Below are 26,612 nucleotides of genomic sequence, written 5' to 3'. Positions count from 1 at the left end.
TCTTTTAAACACATATAGATCAAAATATGTTATAATTAATTGCTACTTTTACTAGGCAATTAAAATATGTCTTCACCAAAGCACAAGTATTTTGCGGATCTTGGGAGTAATCGATCCAGTGAGTTCGCTCATGTACAATGTACATGCCAAACAATTACGACCTATCTTCCATCCACGAAGATACGACTCAAATTTGTTACTCTTTCAAAAATAAAATAAACAAGACAATCAGTTATCTCAAATTCAATTCAATTTAAGATTAGCCAAAAAAAACTGTCGCAAGTTTTGAGGGAAAAACTTTCAAATCTAGCTATATTATATAATTTTACTATAACTACACTATAACAATAATAATAACTTATATATATATTAAAATAATATATGCAACTTCATATATAATTTATATAGATAATTTATATAGAGATAATAATATAGTTACAGTGCAATTACACTATAGTTACAATTTAGTGTAACTATAATGTATAACTAGCATGTAACTTAGATGTAAGTTGAACAAATCTGCCATAAACATGTAATGGTGGGACTAGCTAGTGCCACTATCTTGTGAAAATAGGGTTTAAATCCGATAGTAAAATATCTCAGCACAAATCTTAGCGCGGGATTGACGGCCAAAAAATACCGTTCAATTATGTATGGGCCGGTGTAATGAGCTGGGTAGTAATTAGGCCCAGCCCAATACCCTAACCAAATGCTTCTCTCCGTGATTGGGTGGGCCCACTAGCCACCGCAGCGCAGGCGCTCCCTCGCCGGCGGAGATGGCGGCGGCGGCGGAGGATGCGGCTGTGCCCTCGCCTCCGCCGAGCTTGCTGTCGCTGTGCTTGGAGGCGGTGGCCTCCCACCTCACCGCCGGCGCGGCGGGCGGCGGCCAAGCCGGTGGCCGGCGTGGCCGTGTCCATTTAGACGGGGAGGGCGGCGGCGACACGATGATTACGCCGGAGGAGGTGGCGGAGGCGCTGCCCTGGGAGCTCCTCCACCGCCTCGCGTCCCTCCTCCCGCCCGCCGCGCTCGAGGCGCTCCACCACGCCGCCCACGATAGGTATCGGTACCCCCCCCTCTTGTATTCCGCCATGGATGTTGTCTTCTCCTCCGTGGACGACTCTTCTGCACCATCGGCATGTGTTAATCTATCTACTTATCATATATCGTAATTTTTACGATATGAAGCGACCTAACCATCTTGGGTAGTTTTATCAATGTAAAATTTTGTAAAATTTGGTACATCTAGATACCTCGGTACCAAAATTTTTAGCGTAAAATTTAGAGGAAATTTCTCCATCATCTTACATATCTAATTGCCCATGTCAGGTGCTGCTTTTCAGCTGCCACTGCTGCTGTTGGGTTTGCTGGGCCTGATGGTGATAGACGCGGAATAAAACGATCAAGGTTAGTAGTTCTGTTTTGAATTCGATTTGATTGCATGTTCTAATTAAAACAGGCTCAGAATGATCTTGCAGAAGACCACGAGTACACGGTTACCAATTTTTTTAGAACCGTGGTTACGTCCACAATAAGCAGATTATGTTGAAGTATCTTACGTATGCGGTAATGCTTTTAGGTGTGAGGATTTCAACCCTGAATGGCAAGCATTGTTCAGACTTCGTTGGCCCCGTTGTGATAATGCTGGACATGATGGCTTGCTTACTGTGGATTGGCAGCGACAGTATTGGGAAAAGCATCTGCAGGAGTGAGTAATATAAAACTTGCAATTGGTCTTGATGAAATGCTTTTACTCTACATGATCTGTTGTAAATTGCATTTGTAACATTTGTGTCTTCCCACTTCTTTGACCCTTCCACAGGTGTCTTGATGAAGCTGCTGAGAGTGCCTTGCTTCCTTCTTTTTATGGGAGTATTGATGAGCTGACTATACCAGGTCAGTATTGAGAGTGTTTTCCAGCATGTCTATAATACTGCTATTCACTGTGCTGGACATTGTTTGATCACTTGGGTTAACTCTCGTAATTCCATATGGACATCTGTTCCACTTATTTCAACATGGTTTATATGAAAACAAATGGTTTGTAATTTATTATGTTTCAGTGCATTACCCATTTGTTGCAATTGTAATTGTGATTGTCTTTTGTTGATGTTCTGGACAGCTAAAATCGTGAGTTGCATTCTCCACAGCAAGGACATATCTCAACAGTATTCAAGATTGTCGTATCATTGCAGCAGATTTGGCCGTTACGCGAGGTACCATGATAAATTGATAATATCACTTCTGTCACACACTCACATGCAATTCTTTTTTTGGGAGCGACACTCAAGTAATTTAACTCGATTATACATATTTGATTAAATAAGCTGGCATCACTGAAGACTTGGTGAGATTTATGGTGACCTAGCTATGCAATTTTAGGTTTGCCATTGTGTAACTAGTAATCTTGTAATCCTTTTTGGACCAGATTGGTTCATGATTTGATCCTTTCTAACTTCAATTTCTTAACTTTTGTTCTAATTCCATTTTCACTTATTTTCAGGTGTTTGAGATTGCAAAGTGTTCTTTGCACAGCAGAAATTTCTGTAAGTGCTGATGCCATACCTCATATTTCTTTTATACTCCTCTATATTTTGAAATCTATAGATCAAGTTGCATCTGATGTATCATTTTGGCTGTTGAGTGCTCTTTTAATTTTGCAAATGCCTTTTATGGTTCCTTTTTTCAAATGATGGATCTTTCTTAATACGAAATCTAATCTCTTCATGCTGACTAAAATAATCCTTTTTAGTGAAATTCAAATCTTTCTTGTTTGACTGCTGAAAATCATTCATTTGTCTTTTAGGGTTTGTTGCAATGTAGCAAGCTGGAAAAGTTGATGTTTGTAAGAATTATATCAGACCTGGAGGTAATCTTATACTGGTGAAACTGCATCTGTCATTGTTACTGTAGCTTCAGGGAATAATAGTGTTAACTCTGTTGATTCTGTCTGAATCCTTTCTGAACAGTAATCTTCCAAAGAAAGTGAACTAGTTCATTTCTCGCGCGTTATAATATACATATTTAAACATAAGAAAATCATAAGATACTTTTCCCTATTTGATGTACTATCCGTACTATTAAGGGGTAAATGCCCAAGCATTCTAAATAAGGAGTAACCTGAGAAGTACTACCACTTTCTGCATGGTCCTTCTCTGTTGTTTTATTACCTGGTTGCTAGTGATTAGCTCATAAATGTTGAATTTCTTCTCAATTGTACTGACAGGTTAATGGTGTATGCATGCTTCTGAGCTGCCATGCAGAGACATTGCTTTCTCTTGAATTTATCCATTGCCAGCTTTCTCCAGCTGTCATGGATAAAATTTGTAGTAGTGTATTGCAGAAAGGATCAGTAAACCATGGGATCCAGAACTTCAGTATTAAATCATCACGTATTTGTGAAAGCAATCCTCTAAACATCTCTGCCGGCTTATTAGATTTTCTGTCAATGGGAAAGTAAGTCGCATGCCCTACTATAGTTGGTAGCACTATTAGTAGGTCTTATTTATATTTTGATTCAACAGATAGAAGAAAGCATAACTTGATCTTGCTGAATTTATGGATTTTGTACATGAGTTGAATAGTGTAGTTCATTGATATCTGATTATTGAAACACTGTTCTATCCTTGTTATTGTTCAGGTCATTACAATTGCTATCACTTAACGATACTAAGATGCAGCCATTATTTGCTAAAACAATTGTCCATACTCTTCTTGGATCTTCAAGTGGCATACGAACTCTTGAGATATCAGAAAACAATGTGAGTTCACAGGATAACAATCTTTTTTTTTTTCATTTGTCCTTTGTTTAGATCGTACTATGGAAATAATTAATCTCTTTTAGATTGCAGGCTGGTTAAAGACAATGGATAAAAGATTTGCATGCTTTTCATCAGCACTGGAGTCAAATATTTCTTTGAACTCCTTGACCCTTCTTAGCATGAGGTATTACTCCGTTATTTTGCACCGCATTATATTGGAAATTATTTTTACTTACTGGTCTGATTGAGTATTTGATCATTAATCTTTACCATACCAGGGGCAACAATTTGAACAAGGGTGATATTGAAGATCTATGCAAAATCCTAGTTAAGATGCCTAACTTGAGAGATTTAGATATAAGTGACAATCCTATCATGGACGAAGGAATCAGGTATTCATAACTCTGAACCCAGAATCACCATGGGCTAAGCGATGTAGATCATAGAATACTATTTTCTGTCTATATTTTTTAGAGATGTATATATTGTGAGTGCATACTATATATTTTAGATCTATGATAGAACAAAATTGTCTTTTGTAGTCTTACACGTTGACTAAGCTTGTTAAAAAAATTGCAGATTGCTTATTTGTTTTATTTCACGGACCCTTCGCAAGGAAAAATCACTTTCGAGGTTAAGAGCAGAGAACTGTGACTTGACCAATATTGGTGTGACTGAACTTCTTGAATGCCTTTCATCTGTGAGTGAACCACTTAATCTGTTGTCTATAGCGGATAATCATCTGGGCAGGTGAGTCACTTTTTTCTCATTTTCGTAGGGGTCACTGTTCAATTATAATGTATTAGCAGTTCTGTTGCAGTTGCATTGGCGAAATTTTTGGGTTCAGGTGTAAGGGAGCTAAATATTGAAGATATTGGCCTTGGGCCACTAGGCTTCCAAATCCTTGAGGAAGCATTACCAGCGGATGTAGCCCTTTCCCATATAAATGTCAGGTAGGAGAAAACCATAGTGGGTGTGAAAGTGGTACTTGTGTCATTGTGGCATTTGCCTTACATACTTCATGTCTATTTTGCAGTAAGAACCGTGGTGGGATTAGAGCCGCACGTTTTGTTTCCCGATTAATAAAACAAGCACCAGGCCTTTTGTCAGTCAATGCAGGGTCTAACCTCTTGCCTCCTGAATCTATGAAAGTCATCTGTGATGTCTTGAAGCAGAAAAATACATGTAAGAATTAGAAACACTACTTTGGGTTTACTGGTTTAGATCGAAATGGACATAGACTAATTAGAGATATAATTTGATAACCCATGGAAATCTTGTTTTAGGTAACCTGGAGCGGTTGGATCTGATGGGTAACATGCACTTGTCAGATGCTGCCTTTCCTGCAGCACTTGAATTCAGGAAGCACGGAAAGCAAATCCTGATTGTTCCTTCACAGCCAGGTGCATGTGCTCCATATGATGACGACCCATAAGCAACACCTGTTATATTGATAATCGTGTAACGTGCTTCGTTATCTGAAGCGGGACTCGACAATGAAGCATCCGCATGCTGGTTTTGTGACGGTATGGCTCACACCATGGCTTGTGGCATGCCTTCCTGCTGGGAATGGGTTAATGTGCTGGATCGAGATGGAACCATTTGTTGGATCAGTTTGCTTGCCAGGTATTACTCCCTGGCCTGTTTCGGCCTGGGGATATTGCTGTGTCGCCAGCATCACCTGCATTAATCCGTGTGGTGGCATCTATGTTGGAGATGGGACAACGATGATTGACTTGTGAGTGTCATGATTGATGGAAGAAGGTTGTATCATCTTAGTGGGTATGGAGCAGTGTTATGTTTTGATCCAGGAAAGGGAAATGATTGAGTTCATACTTCACACCCCTCCTTGGCTAAAGGACGCTATGGTGAGTTTTTGTAAGTTGGATCAGTGTACTATATCTAATATCCCATATCATGTTGAGATCCTATTGGATACTCCCTCCGTCTCATTTTAAGTGCAACCATGATTTTCCGTGCACAACTTTGACCGCCCGTCTTATTTGAAATTTTTTTTGAAAAAATTTAAAAATAGAAGTCACGTATAAAGTACTATTTATATTTTATCATTTCATAATAATAAAAATACTAATTATAAAAAAATTCAAATAAGACAGACGATCAAAGCTGGGCGCAAAAACTTATGGTTGCACTTAAAATGGGGCGGAGTAAGTATTAGACATGTTCCGCATGTGTTGATACATTACTTAGATTGAGGTGACCTACTTTTAGGCTCTGGAGAAGACATATCTTGAATAGATTTGTCTTGCATGCCGTTCTTGTAGGACTGTTCGATGCCCTTGAACACATTTCTAACATGTTTATACATTCGTTGTCAACTACCGAAATTATTCTCTCCCATCATTGAAAGCAATGAAAAGAGTTTCGGTGCATTTGATTATAAAAACAACAAATTATCTTTTGCCCATTTTACCTTGATTACTTCGAACTAGTTTACCTTTATTGGCATTTCTCTTTATTATTTGTTTCTTATATAAGTTGTATTTTGATTACTCGAGAAGCCGAAGGAAAAAAACTGAACAACTTTAATTGACTAGCCCATTACTTGACAAAGATACAAAGGGCTTGTTTGGCCTGTTTGGCAGGACTAACTTCTCAATCTAACTCCAGAAGCAGAGTTTGGACTGGAATTGAGGAGCGGTCCGAACCTCACTCTACCTCTCTAATTTTCTTTTTTATCACTCTAGCCCACTAAACTCCATTTCTGGGTGGAGCTAAAACCATTTAGATGAGCATAAGTTGAAGCTGGAGCCTTGTCAAACAGGTCCGCACTATGAGATAAACTGGTGACCCATTGCCTGTCAAACATGCCTTCACTATGGGACAAACTGGTGGATCCATTGTTCGCAACCCCAAACGGTCACATGGCTCATCGGCCAAAATATAATAGAATTTCCTATTATTTTAGGGATTGAGAATTTGTTTTTATATAAAAATTCACTCCTATTACTATACTTAGGTTTGTCTAGGCTCTAAAAGAAATTCAGAAGTATGGAAAAAACACAAGCCTCTCCCACTCTTCCCCCCACAACAGCAAAAGGCACCACCATTCCCTCCTCACCACACACACCCCAATCTCCCCCCAACCGCAAAACCCATCACCAACCATTTCTCCTCTATCATTCCCACTATTATCATCGATTGGAGCATGCATATTTGGATTAAGGATATATATCTGTGTTACTTTGCATGTAATTGAAAATTTAATTAATAGGGAATTAATATATGGATTCGACGGAGCTGAGGAAGGTGTTCAAGATGTTCGACAAGAACGGCGACGGGAGGATCACCAAGAAGGAGCTGGGCGAGTCGTTCAAGAACTTCGGCATCTTCATCCCCGACGACGAGCTCGACGCCACCATGGACAAGATCGACGCCAACGGCGACGGCTGCGTCGACGTCGAGGAGTTCGGTCTCCTCTACCGCTCCATCCTCGGCGACGACGCCGCCAGCCGAGCCCCCAGGATGGCGGCGGCGGAGGCCATCGGCGGCGAGGGCGGCGCCGCCGACGACGAGGACGAGGGGATGCGGGAGGCGTTCAACGTGTTCGACCAGAACGGCGACGGATTCATCACCGTCGACGAGCTCCGGTCCGTGCTGTCCAGCCTCGGGCTCAAGCATGGCCGCACCGCCGACGACTGCCGCCGGATGATCAGCATGGTGGACGCCGACGGCGACGGCCGCGTCGACTTCAAGGAGTTCAAGCAGATGATGCGCGGCGGCGGGTTCGCCGCGCTCGGTGGCTAGCCTGGCTGCTGGCTTGGCCTAATTAATCTTGTGTTGCACTTGCACGCATGGCTGTGGTATTTTATGCACCGCTCGGTTTGTAGATAATTTGACATGATTAGCAGTTAATAGGGTTTGGTTATGCATGGATGATTTGATGATTAACTTTCTGTTGATTTCATTTTGTTGGTTGGGTTAATTATGTTGTCATTTTTTACAGCGTAATCATGTTTACTCCCTCCATTTTAGATTATAGCTAGTTCGTTTTAATTTTGGTTAAAGTCAAACTACTCCAAATTTGATCAAGTTTATAGAAAAATATAATAATATTCACAAACCAAATTAATTTCATTAAACCTATAATTAAATATATTTTCATGATAAATTTATGTTGGGTTGGAAATGTTAGTACTTTTCTCTATAAACTTGATTAAACTTGGAGCAGTTTGACTTTGATCAAAACCAAAACGAACTTATAATCTGAATCGGAATGAGTAATTTGTAGCTAGAAAGAAACTTTTGTTTGTTTGGTGATTGTCTGTCACGACACAAGGGTTTCGCACCGCGCAATGGCTGATTTGATCGGCTTGAGGAGGAAGAAAGGGTAGGAATCGAAGGGCAAGAGATAGTACAGAGTTAGAACAGGGGAGGATTTGAATTCGTTGAGGAATAATGTTTCTACAGTGTTCGATTCTTCCCCTGCCGACCCTTTATAGCAGCACGCTAATGGGTCACTCTCACTCTCCGTGGCCCAGTCAATTGCTACCGGGTCCACTCACTCCCTTGGTACAAGCTATTGGGCATATGCTCTCGAGTAGACCTCAACCCTTGTACATTTGCCGCTTCAGGTCGTGATGCCATCGGTGCCATGACATTCCTCTCCTCTTGGAATGAAGCTTGTCCCCAAGCTTCAGCATGAGGGAAACGCTGCTTCAATTCCTGCAGATTTTCCCAGGTGATGGCGGTAGGTTCCTGCCCTGACCAATGAACCTGCACTTGCTCCACCATTTTAGAACCTTTGCGAACCAGACACCGATTCAGCACTTGACAAGGACCCAGATTTGATACTGCCTCAGGGGATAGAGCAGGTAATGCATACTGAACTTGTTCGGTTGGAGCCAAAGCTTTCTTGAGTTGCGACACATGCACAACTGAGTGAATTAAACTTGAGGAAGGCAAGGCGAGTCGATAAGCCACGGTGCCAACCTTGGCCAAGACCTGAAAATGACCATAGAAACGAAATGACAGCTTCCTGTTAGTGCGAGTGACCACCGGTGGATAACAACCATACAACCATGAAGGAAGGTTGTAGATAACAAGTGCCACTGGCCACGTGCTATGCCGACTGCTCATGTCACCAAACGGGTTCATCCCATCTGTGCTCAGCCCAAACCTTATATTCCTAATCTCCTGCGCAAAATGCTTTTTGTACTTTCTATCTATCTTTCTCCATTGAGATCCGTCGGCAGGGTGTCTTATCATCCCATCCTTCTTACGCTCTTTGTGGTGGCAACGCATCATCTTTGCATGCTTCTTATTTGCAAACATGTGTTCAATCCGAGGGATTATAGGAAAATACCATGCAACCTTAACGAGCACTTTCCTCTTCTTCAGGTCGGGGCCACCACTGTCATCATCAGCATCATCATCGTTATCTCCACCCTCATACTGCAGTGTTTTGCAAACTGGACATGCATCCAAGTCTGCATAGTCACCTCGATATAGGACACAATCATTTTGACATGAATGAATTTTTTGCGCTTCCAGTCCAAGCGGGCAGACAACCTTCTTCGCTCTGTATGTTGTTTCTGGCAGTACATGACCCGCTGGAAGGAGGTCTCTGATCAGCTGCGGAAGCTCTTGTCACTCTATCCGTTGGTTGATTTCAACTGCAGCAACGAGAGGACGACATGTAACTTGGTGTGCTCCTCTTTGCATCCTGGATAAAGCGGAGTTTTTGAGTCCTGCACCATGGACTTGAACTTCTCATATTGCCTTTCATCACTGTAGGCTATCTGTCCATCATCCAACATCTGATCCAAACCATCTGATTCTTCACTGTCATATCCACCTTTGTCGGCAGGCAACTCGGCATTCTCTCCGTCCATTCCACCACCATGATTATGCACATTGTCATTCTCATCTTCACCATGATTGTCCTGACATGCGTAATTACGCATAAAACCCCTTGTTAGGAGATGCTCGTGAACTTGATTTGCCGAAAACTGTCTCTCGTTCATGCAATCAGCGCATGGATAAAGCAAGTGTTCTGTCATACTCAACGCTCTAGAACTTGTTGCCCCGATCACGAAGTTGGTTACTCTCCTGGCATACTCCAAAGTACCGCACTTCACAACATTTATCCCTCCTTCATCCATTGGCCCTACGAAAATTATTAAATTAACCGCTAACATTCATATATCAATTAAATCCGTAGATCAATCAAGCATCATTAGAACTAATATTTTATATCTCAAATGCTCGATGATTTAATACCCTAGACATTACTCAAATTGAAAATTAACATTCTCTATATCTATTCAATTAATACTAATATGTAAGTTACTCAAGGATAAGGTTAGTTCACTCACTCCTAACACGCAAAATGGATCGGAAAATACGCACCGTTTAGTACTTTGGAAAGCATGCGCATAGAAAACGAGAGATGAGTTGGGAAAGATGGGGGGAAGAAAACAACCTAAGTCATCATGCTTTCTCAAATCAACATCTCAAAACAAATAGATGCAAAAATATATAGCTAGCACTACCATCTACATTATAAATCTCTTAATATTTTTGAGGAAAAAAATACATCAAGAATCACACAAATAAAGAAAAATTACATAGAGAATCAAGATAAACTAACCGTTAAGCATGCAAAGACATAGATCTCTTGATGTTTTTGAAATATTTGGGCAAAGCCTCCCCCCCCTTTGGATGAGCAAGAAGAAGACCTCAAATTGTGAGCTAGTGTGGTTGGGGGGGGGGGTATATAGCTGCAGGGTAATAGGTGCCAGTTCCTGTTAAAAACCGGCACCTATAGACTGTTGACGTAAGCGGAGAAGGATAGGTGTCAGTTTTATTAAAAAACTGACACCTATACTTTGCATCATATAGGTCGGGGAGGATTATAGGTGCCGGTTTTTAGCTGAACTGGCACCTATAATCCTCCCAGACCTATATGATGCAAACCAGCACTTATAGGTGTCATTTGTGCTGATTTTTGAGGCCTTATTGGTGTCGGTTTTATTAAATAACTAGCACATTTTATATAGGTGCCGGTTTTTTTACATGGCCGCCACCTATTAAATTTTTGGACCGTTGGTGGGAGGATTTTTAGTGCCGGTTTTTGTCAAAAACCGGCACCAATGTCCCTCCCAACTAAAAATGACCCCAATTAACCGTTATAGGTGCCGGTTTTTTGCTCTATTGGCGGGAAGCGCCTTATAGGTGCTGGTTTTTAGCTAACCGGCACCTTTGTGGCCAACACCTATAGGTGTTTTTGTAGTAGTGACCGATTGCTGCATAAATGGCTGTAATTTCAGATATGTCCAGTCTACAACATCAAAAGAGCTCTCAGATCGTTTAGCATCAGCTGTTGCTTCATTCTAACTTGAGCACACAGCAAGTGATCTCAAATGAGAACTTGCATCTTCTCACGCTCATGGAGCCAATCCGACAACTCAGCAGAAGTACAGGCAGCTGAAGCAGTTAAACCAAAATAGCGAGGTTCGTGTCCATATAAAACCTCGAATGGTGTAGTACCCAGAGAGGAATGAAAAGAGGTGTTGTACCAGTACTCCGCGAGAGCAAGCCATCGGCTCCATTGTGCAGGACAAGCATGGACAAAATAGCGTAAGAAGGTCTCAAGACATTGATTAACCCGTTCTATTTGTCCGTCCGACTATGGGTGATACGAAGAGCTCATTCGCAACTGCGTGCCAACCAGACGAAACAATGTGGTCCACGAGGTACTGGTGAAAATGCGATCTCGATCTGAAATAAGAACTTGAGGCAATCCATGCAATCGGTGAATATGCTGCATATAAGCTTCTGCAACCTCTAAATCTGTGAAAGGATGCGACAGAGCAACAAAGTGGGCGTACTTCAAAAACTTATCCATCACCACCAAGATGCAGTTAAAGGTGGAAGGGCGAGGCAATCTTTCCATGAAGTCTAAAGACACCACCTGCCAAGGTTGTTCAGGGACTGGAAGAGGTTGCAGCATTCCCGGATACTTCACATGTTCAGATTTTGTCTTCTGACAAATGTCACAATGCTGAATAAATTTCACCACATCAGCTCGCAAACCAGGCCAAGCAAACAATTGCTTAATTCGCTGATAAGTCACTGTTATACCAGAATGTCCTCCAATAGTAGTTGTATGTAGATTAGCTAAAATCCTTTGCTGCACCACCTGATTATTTCCTATCCACAACTTATCTTTAAAATAGAGAACTCCATTCTTAAGAGCAAAATCAGGAATGGCCGAATTGTTAATGCAAAGAGTTTGAACGTTACTGAGAGCATCAGGGTCTTGTTGATATCCTTCCACAACCTCCTGAATCCATTCTGGCACACAAACAGACAGAGCTCACAAGGTAGCTGAGGATAGTGGATGTTAGTAATATGCCCTAGAGACAATCATAGAGATGATTGTATCACACACTATGTTTACATATTTATCTGACTTTGTTCCTTGAAATAGATAAACTCATTATTGGTTAATAAATATGTGATTCTTTCATAAGACTCTTTATGTTGTGTGTTGCTATTTCTAAAGGATCCCTGATCAAATATCATATGTGGAACAAATATGTTTAGATGATCAGCACATGTATTAATTGATGATCATGTCTCATGGATCATGATATAGAGATACCAAATTAATAATGTGGACACATGTTAGTGAACATGTTGTTGGATAGACCCAACATGAGACACTGCAAGAGCCATATGTATTGTGTCATCAGTGATCTTATTTAGTGTTGGTGTTGAATCCTTAGACCTGAGATTATCATGGTTCCCAACATATGTAGTAGCTTACTTAGGGACTGCTAAACGCTACTCCGTAATTGGGTAGCTATAAAAGTAGTTTTCGGGTATGCTATGAAACATGTAGTGGAACATGAATAATCAAGATGGGATTTTCCCCTCCTATGGAGAGATATCTCTGGGCCCCTCGATGTTGTAGATTATGGAAGTGCATGGCCATGCCAAAGGTGATTGAGGAGTCAATCACAAGTTATATAATCTATCAACAGGTTCGAGTGAATGATTGAGCTATTAGAGGATGGCACATATCTAGCCTTGAGCTTAATCGATATCGTGAGGCAAAGGGGTTCATACAAGTATACACTAGAGGTTCAGCTGATATGATCTTTATGTATGCCCGGTGGGTCAATACGTTCTGCTAGGGGCCGCTGTTGACGCGTGGACCGAAAAGGAGTTTTCGGATTATAGCCGAGTATATATAAACCTACAGGGTCGCACGCTTAATGGGCCGGAATAAGGGGATTGGATGGAGATCCAATATGAGCTTAATTCGGATAGGGATCTGAATAGGAGTCCTACTGGCCTTGGAGGCCCGAGTGATGGATCCTATATATTCGTGAGGGGTGTGACCGGTGGAGGTATTGCATCACGTGAGAAACCCTAGCCGACACTTCCCTCCCCGAGCAAAACCCTAGCCGCGCGCGGGTGCTAGCACATCTGCGCGTGGCGTTCCGTCCCTGTACGTGTGGATACCGGTAAAGGCGCCGCTGGTTTGCGATGCTGATCGGCGTGTGAGTACGGCGAGGAGAACGCACGAGGAGGAGAAGGTCGAGCCGGTGCGATCGACTACGTACTTCCTCTACATCGACGCGCGCTACTTCGCGAGAGTTCCTTCGACTTCTCAGCGTCTTCTTCCGCTGCGCAGCGCGTCGAGTGGTAACGATCTATGATCTAATACTTGTATAGTTCCTGGTTTACGCGATATAAAATTTTGATTTATGCTATCGTAGCCTACGCGTATCCCAACACTGGATACATGTTTTGGGTATCTACCTCTGTCCTCTGCGTGGTGCTTACCCTGGACTCTTTGAAATATGTAATAACCAAGTTGTTTCAATAGGTTTGATAAGCTAATGACTCCAGTGCTCAATACTAATATAACAAGTTGGGCATCTTCGCCGTGAAGTCTGTTTGATGTTTATCAAACATTTTTTTCTCTCTACCTGCAGGTGCATGCATGTCCATATGAAAACTCTTTGGAAAGCTAAATTTCTTCTTAAAACGAAGATTTTTATGTGATTGTTTTTTTTTTGCTCAATTAAGTTCATGTTTTTACTGTGTATGGAAAAGCAAACGCAAAGCTAAGTTTTCCACTCCTACCTAATTGCGTCATGTTTATAGCACATCCCAAACTAAAAGTGAAATAATTTGGCATGATGGATAGATTGTTTGGATTAAAGCCAATTTTCGCCATATCAAATTTTTGATAACATCAATAGTACGAATATTTGCTTTGATACCAATATGTGGCCATACCAGTACAAAGTCTGTACCATCAAATTTGGTAGAGTAAAAATTGGCTCCAATAATTAAACAAGCTTAATATATCTTCCCAGTATGCAGGCAGCTAGTCGTTTCTGAACTTTGACAAAGTGTAGACTGACATGAACTTTGACAAAGTGTAGACTGATCATATGTTTCAACATGTATACATGGCGCATTGCAAACATTTCAGATACTGATTGAAAAGCAAACTAATTCAGTAACAAAATCAATCTTCAATTAATTCAGATCTTTATTATTGCTGCATGCGTGCAACAAACTGAGACGCTGACAGAAGGAGTGCAAATTCAGATCAAGCACTCCAGCTACAAAAGGGATCCATCGTCACAGTACATGCAAACGAGGATTTCTCCCAAGTTTATTATAAACCGATTGTCGCAGCAAATTAAGACACCATGAGCTCAAACACGGGAAGCTAATATAATCTGTGCGAAGTTAGAGCGGATGCACGTAGACGCCAACTGCGTCGAGGTACTTCCCGCCGCGCCCAAAGAAACCTACAACACTGCTGTTGTTCTGCACGGGGATATTGAAAGGGGTTCCGTTCTGCTTCCCAAATGGCCCATATGTTTTTACATTTGTGACAAATTTAATAGATGTTATGACATTGGATCCATAGTATGTGCCAAATGTTCCGGAAACTTCCTTTAGAAACTCTGAACTGGCGAGTTCGATCTACATGAAAGAAATATAACTATTAGGTAAATTTTCAATTTACTACTGCATTGATTAAACAAGAACGATATTGAATATATGGATAAACACATCTATAATATAATCACTAACCGTGTTGGGATTCCCACCAGGACCGCCCCATGGGCCAGCCACGCGCTTCTGACCAGCTTGATCAAAGTAGCTAAATGAGATTGAATCAACAACCTCGCCACTGCGTATTGTGATGGATTCTAGACGCTTTGGAGTCTCTGTGATATCTTGAGGTGTCCCTCCATTTCCACCCCATGGTCCAACCTTGGTGGCAAGGCACTGCATTCACACAAGTGTGATTGAGCACTCTTTTCTTAGAAAATGGCATATGATCGATTTGTCGAACAATTTGTATTTCATACAATTCGTATAGTGTAAGATTAGAAAGCATGCAAGCTCCAAATATGTTAAGAACATTCATATCACCTTTGTGCCTTTTAGATTGGGACAGAACCCATGGATTGTAAGTTCAATGATGTTACCCTCGGATCTTCGCTCATGCACCTTTTTGTAGATGACACCAGATGCCATAATGAACTCCCCTGTTCCCCCGACAATAGCCCACTCACCACCTTCAACAGGTACTCCCATCACCTGAAGGGTGGATCCCCTTAACCTATTTCAATGTTCACTCCATTAGCGGGTCATAAGATATAAGCTACTTCCTCCGTTTTACAATGTAAGTCATTCTAGCATTTCCCACATTAATATTGATGTTAATGAATCTAGATAAATATATATGTCTAGATTCATTAATATCAATATAAATATGGGAAATATTAGAATGACTTACATTGTAAAATGGAGGGAGTATAAGCTATTTATAAACTTTATATCATCGGTATATTATGAAGTTATATATGTATGAGTATATACCTTTCATTCTCAAATACCAAGCTGAAGGAATTATGCCAGTCGCCAGCATAGATATGCAGGCCGTGTGCATGGGCAACAACCTTGGCATCACTACCAAATCCATCGTACACCGCCCAATTGTTGACAGCCGTCATTCCCAGCCCGGTAGAACCATTGTTGTTTATGATCGTCGACTGGTTCGGCTTCGGGCCGCCATAGGTGTGGTGAAGGTAGAGGTTGGAGAAGTTGAACTCCTTCCCCTCCATGAGCGCGCTGCAGGGGACAATGGAGCAGTTGATGCCGGCCATGGTGGTGTGTGAGAGAGAGAGAGAGAGAGAGAGAGCTGGGGATCGAGCTTTGGATGTGATGTGGTTGTGAGTGATGAATTGTGATGATCTTAGCTCTAGCTCAAGATATTTGAAGGTAATGTATCTTCTTCTGCTTGGAGAAATGCTCATGGTGAGATGGGGTATTTATAGGAGATTTCTAGAGCGCAGTCTTGTGCATGTGCTAGATATTCAGCCGCGTGCATCACGACTGCATGCACCTTGCATACTAGATTAAGAGGATGAATGGTAATTAATCTGACTGGCCAAACATGGAGAAACTAAGCTAGGTTATATTATATACTACCTCCGTTTTTTAATAGATGACGCCATTGACTTTTTCTCACATGTTTGACCATTCGTCTTATTCAAAATTTTTATGCAAATGTATAAGATATAAATCACACTTAAAGTACTATGAGTGATAAAACAACTCGTAACAAAATAAATTATAATTACGTAAATTTTTTGAATAAGACGAATGGTCAAACATGTGAGAAAAAGTCAACGGCGTCATCTATTAAAAAACGGAGGGAGTATGCACTAAAGAAATGACAGATTACTAGGCTAATGTCGTTCCTTCAAGAGTTGATTTTGCTTTGATGTTGACTTTTTAAAGGGTGCTTAGCTACACACCAGTCTCTGTTTTGGAATTTTTCAGGCTAATTCGGTGTCTATAAAACTAATTAAATGGTATACGTATGGGTTCATCTTATGTTTATTTGCAATACAAATCTTAACTTTTATATATAACACACACATTAAATCCTTAAAGCACACAGAATTGATAGATGAAAACCTCGATCAAAGTGTTCCACAAATTGGCCAGGGCACAGTAGTTAATTAGACAAAGTACAGTTTTCAACGGTAGTGTTGCATGTGGTAGTAGAGCCTCGATCTGTATCACACTATCGACATATTTACAGTAGCTGCGGTACTAATAGTTCTAAGAATCCCGTGTTGCACATGGTTAATTCAAATAAAAAATTTGCACACATGTTGCTTCCCACTGTCAATTAGAATACCATGAGATAAGAAAATCACACATCGAGATTTACATCTGGATAATTTCAAGGGGATCAGGATTGTAATATAGTATCTCAAGGTGGTTAATTAGTCAACTAATTACTCTCTAGTATTGTGAGCGTAGATCGCGTGTTGCCATGTTTTGGTATATATATCATGAATCCCCTAAATTGGATATTAACATATTAAAGCCTGCAATATTATACTTGGCAATAGGAAGTATTGTCGCAAGAGTTCTCTTATAGGAACTTTTTAAATTTTAATGTGAAAGTTTTCTATTTAATTTGTTGGTTAAAGTTTTCCTGTGGAAATTTATATCTCCATGAGAATTTTTTGGGTCATAAGGTGAAAGCTTTTAATCTCTCTAGATACAAGATTTTGGTATCGATATAAAAGTTTTCAATATATAAATTTCTTTTATAGTTGAAAGTTTTTTATACAAAGAACTCCCAAAAATATGTGGTGCAATTTTTAAAAGTTTTGATGCACAAATTTTGTTTATAGAATTAGAAATGTCGAAGGTGCATTCCTAGTGGGTGGGCGCACCTCATGGATTTATGCTGAGCACATGGGTGTGCATTACACACTCTATAGGGAACCATCTTATCCATATCTATAGTTCTATATATATATACTTATGATGCACATGCATGTCAAATGCCAATCTATACTACACATTGCAAGTTTATCAAACTATATTTCAATTCATCATTAAGTATCCATGTGCACGTGCTTCACCATGCGAAACCCTCACTTGAAAATAGTAATGGAATAGTGCTTCAAGATCTACATTGCTAATTAATTGATATCTAATATCTAGAGAAGCACTTCGAGGTTTTCATTATTGGATACAATGATACCTATTTTGTATTTCTGTACATCATGCCAACTTGGATAACTTAATAGTAGTAATTAAGGTGTTAGCTTCAAAATGAAAAAAAAAAGCTTCTCCTTGGCGCTCCTTTTTACTTGGTTCAATACATATATATCTACTTAGCTTTTATTTTTTTTAACTACACATGTTAGTAAAACATATCATAAATATGTACTCATCAATAAAATATTACAAATTATGATATAGAGAATAAGATTCATATGGTAATCAAACTAGAGGACTAAGGGCCTGTTCAGATTGTAGCCAAACACTACTATAAAAGTAATTTTTCTGTACAAGACCCCATAATTTTTGCAAACGGACCATTACTAGTGGCGCCTGCAAAAATCGAGCCCGTATGGAAAAATCGATTTTCCCATACGGGTCTCTTAAGACGTCCGCATGCAAAAATGACCTCATTTTTGCATGCGGCTCACTTAAGCGCCCGCATGGAAAAATTAAGCGCCTGCATGCGAAAATAAAATTTGAAAAATTTGAAAATTTGAAACTAGTGTATCTCACTCATATGAACTCCAAATTGGATGATTCTTTTTCCTAAATGTTTCTAAAATCATGCTCTATCATGTTATTGTGTTCTTACTGCTATTATTTAGGCCATTTTTTCTTGTGACTTTGTTTTATCAATTTAAAATTTAAATTTCAAATCTTCAAATAATATTTTGAAGCAGTAAACGGTTTCAGCTGAAAAAGTCAACAACAACAACAAAGTTGTATAACTCATCAAGATCTATAACTTCTATTTTGGTCATTTCTTCATTTGACAAAGTGATACTAACATTTTCACAAAATTTACATCTCTCTCTCATAGTTTATAAAACTATATAATAGATATGTACATTTTGTGCATAATCTTATAAATCACTTTGTCGGATGAATAAATGACCAAAATAAAAGTTCTAGATATTGATGAGTTGCACCAATTTGTTATTGATGACTTTTTCAATTGAAATCATTTAGTATCTGAAAATATTGTTTGAAGTTGTTATAATTTGAAATTCAAATTCAGACTGTTCAAACAAAGTCATATAGAAAAATGACCAATAAAAAAGTTGTAGATCTTGATAAGTTATACAACTTTGTTTTTGACAACTTTTCCATTTGAAATCATTTACTACCTAAAAAATTATTTGAATTTCTTATATTTTAAAATTCAAATTTTATATAGTTCAATCAAACTCGGATGGAGAAATGGCTAAAAGAAAATTGGTAGATCTCATTGATTTCTACGCCTTTATTTTTGGCAATTTTTTCATATGAGTTTATTTAAGACCATAAAATTTGATTTGAAGTTCTCACATTTTTAAATTAATTTTTTAATGATTAATTTTCCATGCGGCTCCTTAAGTGGTCCGCATGCAAAAATATCAACAGTTTTTTCCCTCCTCACCACTTCAAAAATTTTCATCTCCCCTCCCCTCCTCTCTCTCTCCTCTCTCTGATATCCTCACCCCTCTCTTTTTCTTTCTCTTCCTCTCTCTCACTCTCTTTCTCTTCCTCTCTCTCTTTCTCTCCTCTACGCGTGGCCAAGGAGGGGGCACCGAGCAGCGGGCGGCGGACGGCGTCGAGCAGCGGGCGGCGGGCGGCACGGCCGAGGAGCCGGCGCTGGGAGCAGGCTGCGGGCGCCACGGCGAGGAGGAGGCGGCGGGCACCGCGGTGAGGAGGAGGCGTCGGGAGCGGGCGGCGGCGGCTCGGTGACCTCGGCTCGGCAGCCGACAATGACGATGGCCGCGGTGGGAGCGGCGACGGCGGGCAGCGGCGGCTTGGTAACCTCGGCTCGGCGGCCGACAACGACGACAGCCGCGGCGGGGGCGACGGATCTGATGCCGCCGCCGACAGATCCGGCACCGGTGACGACGATAGGTGGCGGGGGCGATGGATCCGACGACGCTGGGCGGTGGGGGTGACGGATCCACCGCCGACGATGACGCCGGGTGGCAGAGGTGACGGATCCGGTGCCGCCTCCGACGGATTCGGCACCGGCGATGGCGGGGGGCGGCAGGGGCGACGGATCCGGTGCCGCCTCCGACGGATCTACCGCCGGCGACGGCGTGCGGCGTGGATGCGGCGCTCCGGCGATAGTTTTTTTTGTTTGCTCAATTTATTTTCGCATGCGGCTGGTATAAGCGACCGCATGCGAAAATCTTTCGCATGCGGTTGCGCCGGCCGCATGCAAAAAGAGTGATTTTTACAGACAATTTCGTCCATGCGGTTGGCACAACCGCATGGAAACATGGTTCTCAGCCGCACGGAAAAACCCTATCTGTAGTAGTGAAAATAAACCTTACTAAATTTTGTCAACACCAAAATTTTAGCAAGATAATAATATTGTCAAAATTTAGGTAGGATTTTTTATGTATTTAGCAAATTTGGCAACAAACTAAACGAAGATATTTAACTTTGCCAAGAAAAAATGGTATGATTGAAAATGGCATCAAAGTGAACGTGCCCTAATTAGAAAAAATGAGGGTACTAGCATAGCAATAGTTAGCTATTGACGAGAGCTAGGAACAAGAGTGATGCTATTATACTAGGGCGCTTGGAGAGTTTATGTTACACGCTCCTTACGTGTGATTAGCTGAGTGATAGCATTTAGTATGATTTGCGTCCATCTCAACCATAAAGGGGAAATTTTCAAATGTGAAAAAGAAACTTTTTTTTAGTGTAAATCTTCCCAATACATGACAAAAATCTCAAAGAAAATAATTTCTGTCAAAAGCCTTTGAAACTTCCTCTCATGGATTGCTAATTGAAAGTTATAACTTTCAATTGAATATAAAAGAAGTTCTCGTGGAGAAAAAACAACTTTCAAGATAGAGAGAAGAATTTCAAGTGGATATATAAAGAAGTAAGTCTACTTCACCCCCATGAAGTACTGGGGTTGGTTCACTTAGCGCCCTAAAGTATAAAACTGGATATTCTAAACCCTTAAAGTATGAAAACTGGTTCAAACAACCCCCTACGGTGATTTTGTAGGTGATTTTGCCATGTAAATGATTACGAGGCAGTGGTATTAGCTTGCATGGCACAAAGATTAGTCTAGTAAACCCAAGTTGATCTAACTATTGCTTTTAACTCACTGATCGACAAGCCTAAAAATTATATGTTAATACTAATTTGCATCATTTTCAGCCCGTTTCACTTGTGAATAAAATGATTTGCTTGTTTCAATAGTCTCTTCTATTGCAATAGGCCAAAACCATCGCCATGTCATCGTGTGCACCGTAAAACCACTAGGGGATTATTTGAACTAGTTTTGATACTTTGGAGGAGAATACTTGGTTTCGTACTTCAGGAGATTATGTAGACCAGACTCAATACTTCATGGGTGAATAGACTTATTCCATATTTAAATATGATATTACTTAAAAGAAACAATCGACATATTGAATTGGATTTAGGAATTAAGATGACTAGTCGCCAACCTGTGTATTTGCACGGACTGTTATTTTGATATTATAAAGAGTAAAAAATAATTATATGTTAAATATGTTGTTATTATTATTATTTTTAAAGGTGTATACATAAAGTTCCTTTTAATGTTCTTGTTTTAAAATGATTTTATTGTAGTTCCGGAAGACAAAATTAGTGATTACAAAATTATAGAATCCATGGAACTACTACACCACACCTAATATGATCAATACCAACGTCCGACATGATACGGGACTAATATGTTTACTTGGTATATCCACGAGAAAAGTTTTTACCCAGGGCATGTGGAATATTATAGCATGCGCATTTAGCACTAAAGCAGTATCCATCCTAATATAATATTTACTTTACTTTTAGTTTCGTTAATGTAATAACTTCATAATTAGGAATTAATAAGTGCAGATCTGAACCCATGTTAGAGTCTCATTTAGTGCCTTAATTAATTTAGAGAAATCTAATTAATCAGTAATTAAGTACCAATCCAGTTATAGGATGCGGCTTCCCTGTTCCGACGGTGTGTTCCTATCTCTGTCCCCCTGCCAGCTGGTGTCCTCGCTCTATTGGCAATCGCTTTTACAGCGGGCCCAGGGCCTTATGCTCCTTTTTTTCATCTAAACGGCTTAACCTCTCCGTTTCTTTTTGAAGCAAACGGCAGCAATCTCCGTTTTCTTTCCCTAATTCCCTTACACTGCTGCGGCGTGCCCTAGGCGGGGCAATTGGGCAGGCAAGGCAATTCCAGTGCTTGCCATTGCCATCGATGGACAATATGCGCGTACAGAATGGCTGCTTACCAGTGAAGAAGTTGTAGGAGAGGTGAAGTTCCTGAGCAGGGGAAGGCCGCACGGCCTCCAGCACGGTGCCTGAGAGGTGGTTGTGCGCGACATCGATCGAGCTACTCCACCTTCCGCATCCCGGGCACCTCTGGTGGGAGCGGGCTAGCGACGGAGTTGAAGCTGACGTCGAAGACTGTGACCTCCTGTAGCATCCATCCCGACCTCGGGCGGGTGACACACAGAAGTTGAGGCTATTAATTGTTGATTTGTTGATGAGGTGGATCTCGTTGTTAGAGAGGACGATGAGGGAGACAAGGGTAGCCAGGCATGGTTCCACCATTCCTGCATGCCTAGGAAGTTCTCATCAATTTCAGGTATTACTCCCTCCGTTTCAAAATATTTGACACCATTGACTTTTTAAGTATATGTTTGACCGTTCGTCTTATTCAAAAAATTTTGTGAAATATGTAAAACTATATATGTGCGTGAAAGAATATTTAATAATGAATCAAATGATATGAAAAGAATAAATAATTACTTAAATTTTTTGAATAAGACGAATGGTCAAACACGTACTAAAAAGTCAACGGTATCAAACATTTTAAAACGGAGAGAGTACTATACTTAAGAATTTAAGATGATATGCGCTAGGAAACTACTCCCTCCGTTTCGAAATGTTTGACACCGTTGACTTTTTAGCACATGTTTGACCGTTCGTCTTATTAAAAAACTTTTGTGAGATATGTAAAATTATATGCCTACATAAAAATATACTCCCTCCTTCCCTAAATATTTGACACCGTTGACTTTTTTAAACATGTTTGACTGTTTGTCTTATTCAAAAACTTTTGTGAAATGTGTAAAACTATATGTATAAATAAAAGTATATTTAACAATAAATTAAATGATAGAAAAAATTAATAATTACTTAAATTTTTTTGAATAAGACGAACGGTCAAACATTTTTAAAAAAGTCAACAGCGTCAAACATTTTGGGATGGAGGGAGTATTTAACAATGAATCAAATGATAGGAAAATAATTAATAATTACTTAAATTTTTTTAATAAGACGAACGGTCAAACATGTGATAAAAAGTCAACGGCGTCAATCATTTCGAAACGGAGGGAGTAAAAGAATCACATGAGCAAGTGATCTCGCCGGAGAAATCGTGCGTTCAGGCGTTCGGTGGGGGAGTGAGCGTCTTCGAAATTTCCTGGGCGCTAGGATTTTTTTTTACTTCATGGATCCATAGCGGCGGTGGGTGCGTCCCTACCGCTCTGGCGGCCTCCGGCTGCGTTGCTTCCATGTCACAGCTCACCATTGGCGCGTGGAACATTGGTTGGCAACCTCGGCACCGATCAGAAACGAGCCATCCCGGATGCATGTTAACATCGTTTATGTTAAAAAAGAAAACGAGCGCATGGCCTGGGTCCACTAGAAAAGCCGCAGCCAATAGAGGGAGGACATCTGGCAGGGACAGGTTGTATATAAGTACAGAGCTTCAGTTGTACTCAATTTGAAATGTCAATTTTAGATTTTTTTTTAATTTAGCAATTACAAAACTCAGAATTAATAATTACCGAGCTAGTCTGTTTGGAATCTCAATGATATCTTTTTTTCATCGTTTAATAACTGCAAAATTTATAATGAATAAATATCAATTTATACTCGGTTTAGAGTCTCAACTACCCCTTCATCAATGATTTAATTATTTTGAAATTTGGAATTTATATATACCGAGTTGAACTTGGTATTTAAATTTTAAAGTGATCTGGCTAATAGTCTATATCACATTGGTATGTTTTATTTAACACAAATTCTTAGTTAGTCATTGGATTTTCTTTTCAAGTTTGTGGATGAGACCAGAGATAGGTTTACTTTGATTCGGTTTCTGCTAGCAATGACCACTGACCAAGTGACCAAGGTGCAAATTAAGGGACTACTTATATTTATATTTATGTTGCCATATCTTTTATGAAAATAAAATATTCAGTATGCATTTACATTGTAAGTCCGTAAATTATATATGTAATTTTAGTGTATTTAGAATGTAAGTCCAAAAATTATATATGTAAGTATCTAAATTATATATGTAATTTTAGAGTATCTAAAATGTAAGTCTCAAAATTACATATGAAAGTGTCTAAATTACGTATGTAATTTTAGTGTATTTACAATGTAAGAAAAAAAAAAGAGGGAAGCTCAAAAATCACATGTCCGTTTGGAGAAAAGAAAGAAGCTCTCAAAAAAGAAAATAATTACTCACAAAATCACATTTCCCTTTGAGTATTAATAACAAAGTAATCAAGTGATCAAGTCATCCTTGACATACACCTCAACATCAAGGGAGATCCTACCGCCAGAAAAACGGCTGTTTTTCCTAAAAGACACGGGACATAAATATAGCAATACCGTGGCCGAATTAGCACCTATATATGTGGCACATTAAAATAGTGTTTGTCCTAATTGGCGTTTGCGTGTAATCACATTAAAAAAAATCCTAAATAAGACCCATATGTTATTGGCAATTTCATAAAAATAATATAATAAATTTTGTGGAGCCCACATGTGACAAGTAAGGCCCACTATCGACCTCTCTATCTCTCCCTTCTTCCTCCCTCTCTCCTCCTTATCTTTATCTCCTCCCTGTTCCATTTCCTCTCACGATGCTCGGTGCACTACTATAAAAACCCTCATAGGGACCGGCCTTATAGGTGCCGGTTCATTTATAACCGGCACCTATGAGGCTTTTCCCACATCCGCACGTTGAAAAAATATACAACCGACACCTTTATGTATTATAGGTGCCTGTTCATTAGGAAAAACCGGCACCAATACTATAGGTATCGGTTTTTAAGAAGAACCGACACCTATAATATATTATAGGTGCCGGTTAATTAAAAAACCGACACCAATAATATATTATAGGTGCCGGTTAATTAAAAAAGCGGCACCCATACCAAACCGAGCCGAACTGGGCGAGCCGAGCCGGCCTCATCTCCGGACTTATCCGCGCATAGGTCTGCTTCTCTTCCTTATCCGCGCGTCTTCTCCTCCGGCCTTATCTGTTCGTGCGAGAGAAGTCTCGACTCCTCTCCACCGCCCTCCCCTCCTCCTCCCCTTCCTGCCCACGCCTTCTCCTCTGCCGCCCTCCCCTCTCCCTCCCCGTCCAGCACCCGTCGAGTCCCCATCTCCCTCTGCCTTCTCTCTCTCCAGCCGGCCGCTTCCCTCCCCCTCCGTCCCCATCTCCTAGCCGGCGAGCAGCGACGCATGGACCGGCGGCCCGCGACGAGGAGGAGCAGATCTGGTCCCTTCTTCCTCTCCCTCTCCGTCGGCTTCATCGAAGGCGGCCAGATCTAGGGAGGGGGAGGTCGGGGTGGTGGGTTGGTGGTGGCGATGTCCGGCGGCGGCGGTGGCCAAGGGAGGTGGCGGCGGCCTCCCCATAGGTGACTGGGTGCAGATCCGGTCTCCCTCCTCCTCTCCCTCTCCGGTCAGGGCGGCAACGTGCGGCGGCGGCCGTGGCTAAGGGAAATGGCGGTGGTAGTGGCGGTGGCCAAGGGACCCCGGCTGTGATTGGCAGCGGCGCATTGACGACGACGGAGTGAGTTCGTGTATTTGCTTGTGTTGTTGATCTGTGATTTGTGATTGATTGGATTGTTGTTCACTCGGGACTTGTGATTGTTGTTGTTGATCTGTGATAGATTTTGTTGTTGTTTTTTTGACCGGATTGAATTGCATATGTGATTGTTGTTGTTAACCGGGGAATTGCATCTGTGATTGTGATGGAATGCATTTGCTTGAATGGTGTGGCTCAAAAGCATCGGCTCGGCTTGGCTTGGAGCCGACTTCTTCATTTATTTTTTTTTTTGAATCTGGGAGAGTACAAAGGTGCCGGTTCTACAACCGGCACCAATGACATAGGGTCATTGGTGCCAACCAAAAGGTGTCAGCCAAGAAACCGGCACCTATTGCCGGTTCCCAACCGGCACCTATAAGGGTTTTTGTACTAGTGGTGGTTCCCATCCTCCGGTAGGCGGCTCGGTGAAGATAACAAAGGAGAAGAGATTGAGCTCGAGCTCGAGCTCTCCTGCAGCCAGCGGTGGTCTATGTCGGTGACACGATCTTCGGGGGGCAGGCGGGCTTTTTCCTTACTGATCCGGTGATGAGCACGACCAGGGCGATGAGTTGTGGGCAATGTTTTAAATAGCGGACTAAGGCATTTAGCAGTTAGCTTCTTGTCACGCCCAGAAATTCACGAACCAGAATTTCTAAGCTGAATGTGCATTAAACTAATGTCCAGGACCAACTAGGGTACACAAATGACAATTGTTGACATACAAATCCACGTCTTACAAAAATATAAAAGATTACAAATGCAGTGGAAAAGGTAAAACGAGCTAACTGGGAAGCTTGACTTCAGCAGCGGGGCGACTCCACTCCACAGGCAATCCTTGACGGCAGTGACAAAACCAACCTCTCTGAGACAGCTCCAACTAGGAAGAACTCCAGCTCTGGTGTGGGGGAAAAGAGAGCAAG

The 26,612-nt window shown here is 40.9% G+C and overlaps 3 protein-coding genes across 4 annotated transcripts; 2 read left to right on the top strand and 1 right to left on the bottom strand.

The window, feature by feature from the left end:
• The first annotated feature begins 719 nt into the window (after nt 1-719).
• Nucleotides 720-5,193, top strand: LOC127757888 (uncharacterized). Of its 2 annotated transcripts, XM_052283480.1 has the most exons (15): nt 723-1,057; nt 1,327-1,404; nt 1,577-1,705; nt 1,820-1,893; nt 2,120-2,213; nt 2,501-2,543; nt 2,804-2,866; nt 3,224-3,453; nt 3,638-3,758; nt 3,842-3,942; nt 4,037-4,150; nt 4,338-4,508; nt 4,568-4,711; nt 4,795-4,943; nt 5,045-5,193. In XM_052283480.1, the coding sequence occupies exons 1-15, from the start codon at nt 777-779 to the stop codon at nt 5,191-5,193; spliced, it is 1,941 nt and encodes a 646-aa protein (XP_052139440.1). In that variant the 5' UTR covers nt 723-776. The 2 variants fall into 2 exon arrangements, 1 of the variants encoding a protein (XP_052139440.1); XR_008013547.1 differs by lacking the exon at nt 5,045-5,193 and having other exon boundaries at nt 720-1,057; nt 4,579-4,711; nt 4,795-4,936.
• A 295-nt stretch (nt 5,194-5,488) lies between these two features.
• On the top strand, nt 5,489-7,761 carry LOC127757889 (probable calcium-binding protein CML28). The gene is made up of 2 exons (XM_052283481.1): nt 5,489-5,626; nt 6,994-7,761. Exon 2 carries the CDS (start codon nt 7,005-7,007, stop codon nt 7,524-7,526), a length of 522 nt encoding a protein of 173 aa, XP_052139441.1. The 5' UTR covers nt 5,489-5,626; nt 6,994-7,004; the 3' UTR covers nt 7,527-7,761.
• Nucleotides 7,762-14,282: 6,521 nt separating this feature from the next.
• Nucleotides 14,283-16,053, bottom strand: LOC127757753 (mannose/glucose-specific lectin-like). Its single transcript, XM_052283325.1, has 4 exons — nt 15,645-16,053; nt 15,195-15,384; nt 14,850-15,047; nt 14,283-14,738 (listed from the first exon to the last, which is right to left on the bottom strand). Exons 1-4 carry the CDS (start codon nt 15,929-15,931, stop codon nt 14,499-14,501), a joined length of 915 nt encoding a protein of 304 aa, XP_052139285.1. The 5' UTR covers nt 15,932-16,053; the 3' UTR covers nt 14,283-14,498.
• Nucleotides 16,054-26,612: the final 10,559 nt, after the last annotated feature.

The sequence above is a fragment of the Oryza glaberrima genome, chromosome 12 (assembly GCF_000147395.1).
Source record: "Oryza glaberrima chromosome 12, OglaRS2, whole genome shotgun sequence".
NCBI lineage: Eukaryota > Viridiplantae > Streptophyta > Magnoliopsida > Poales > Poaceae > Oryza > Oryza glaberrima.
Note: the sequence above shows the minus strand (reverse complement) of the source record. Positions and strands in the feature narration are given on the sequence as shown.

Coding starts and splice junctions, on each gene's coding strand:
- LOC127757888 (XM_052283480.1), top strand. CDS start 777: ATGGCGGCGGCGGCGGAGGATGCGGCTGTGCCCTCGCCTCCGCCGAGC. Junction 3,943..4,036: donor TTGACCCTTCTTAGCATGAG/GTATTACTCCGT, acceptor TTACCATACCAG/GGGCAACAATTTGAACAAGG. Junction 4,944..5,044: donor CTTGAAGCAGAAAAATACAT/GTAAGAATTAGA, acceptor ATCTTGTTTTAG/GTAACCTGGAGCGGTTGGAT.
- LOC127757889 (XM_052283481.1), top strand. CDS start 7,005: ATGGATTCGACGGAGCTGAGGAAGGTGTTCAAGATGTTCGACAAGAAC.
- LOC127757753 (XM_052283325.1), bottom strand. CDS start 15,931: ATGGCCGGCATCAACTGCTCCATTGTCCCCTGCAGCGCGCTCATGGAG. Junction 15,385..15,644: donor TTGGTATTTGAGAATGAAAG/GTATATACTCAT, acceptor ACATTGAAATAG/GTTAAGGGGATCCACCCTTC. Junction 15,048..15,194: donor CCAATCTAAAAGGCACAAAG/GTGATATGAATG, acceptor GTGTGAATGCAG/TGCCTTGCCACCAAGGTTGG.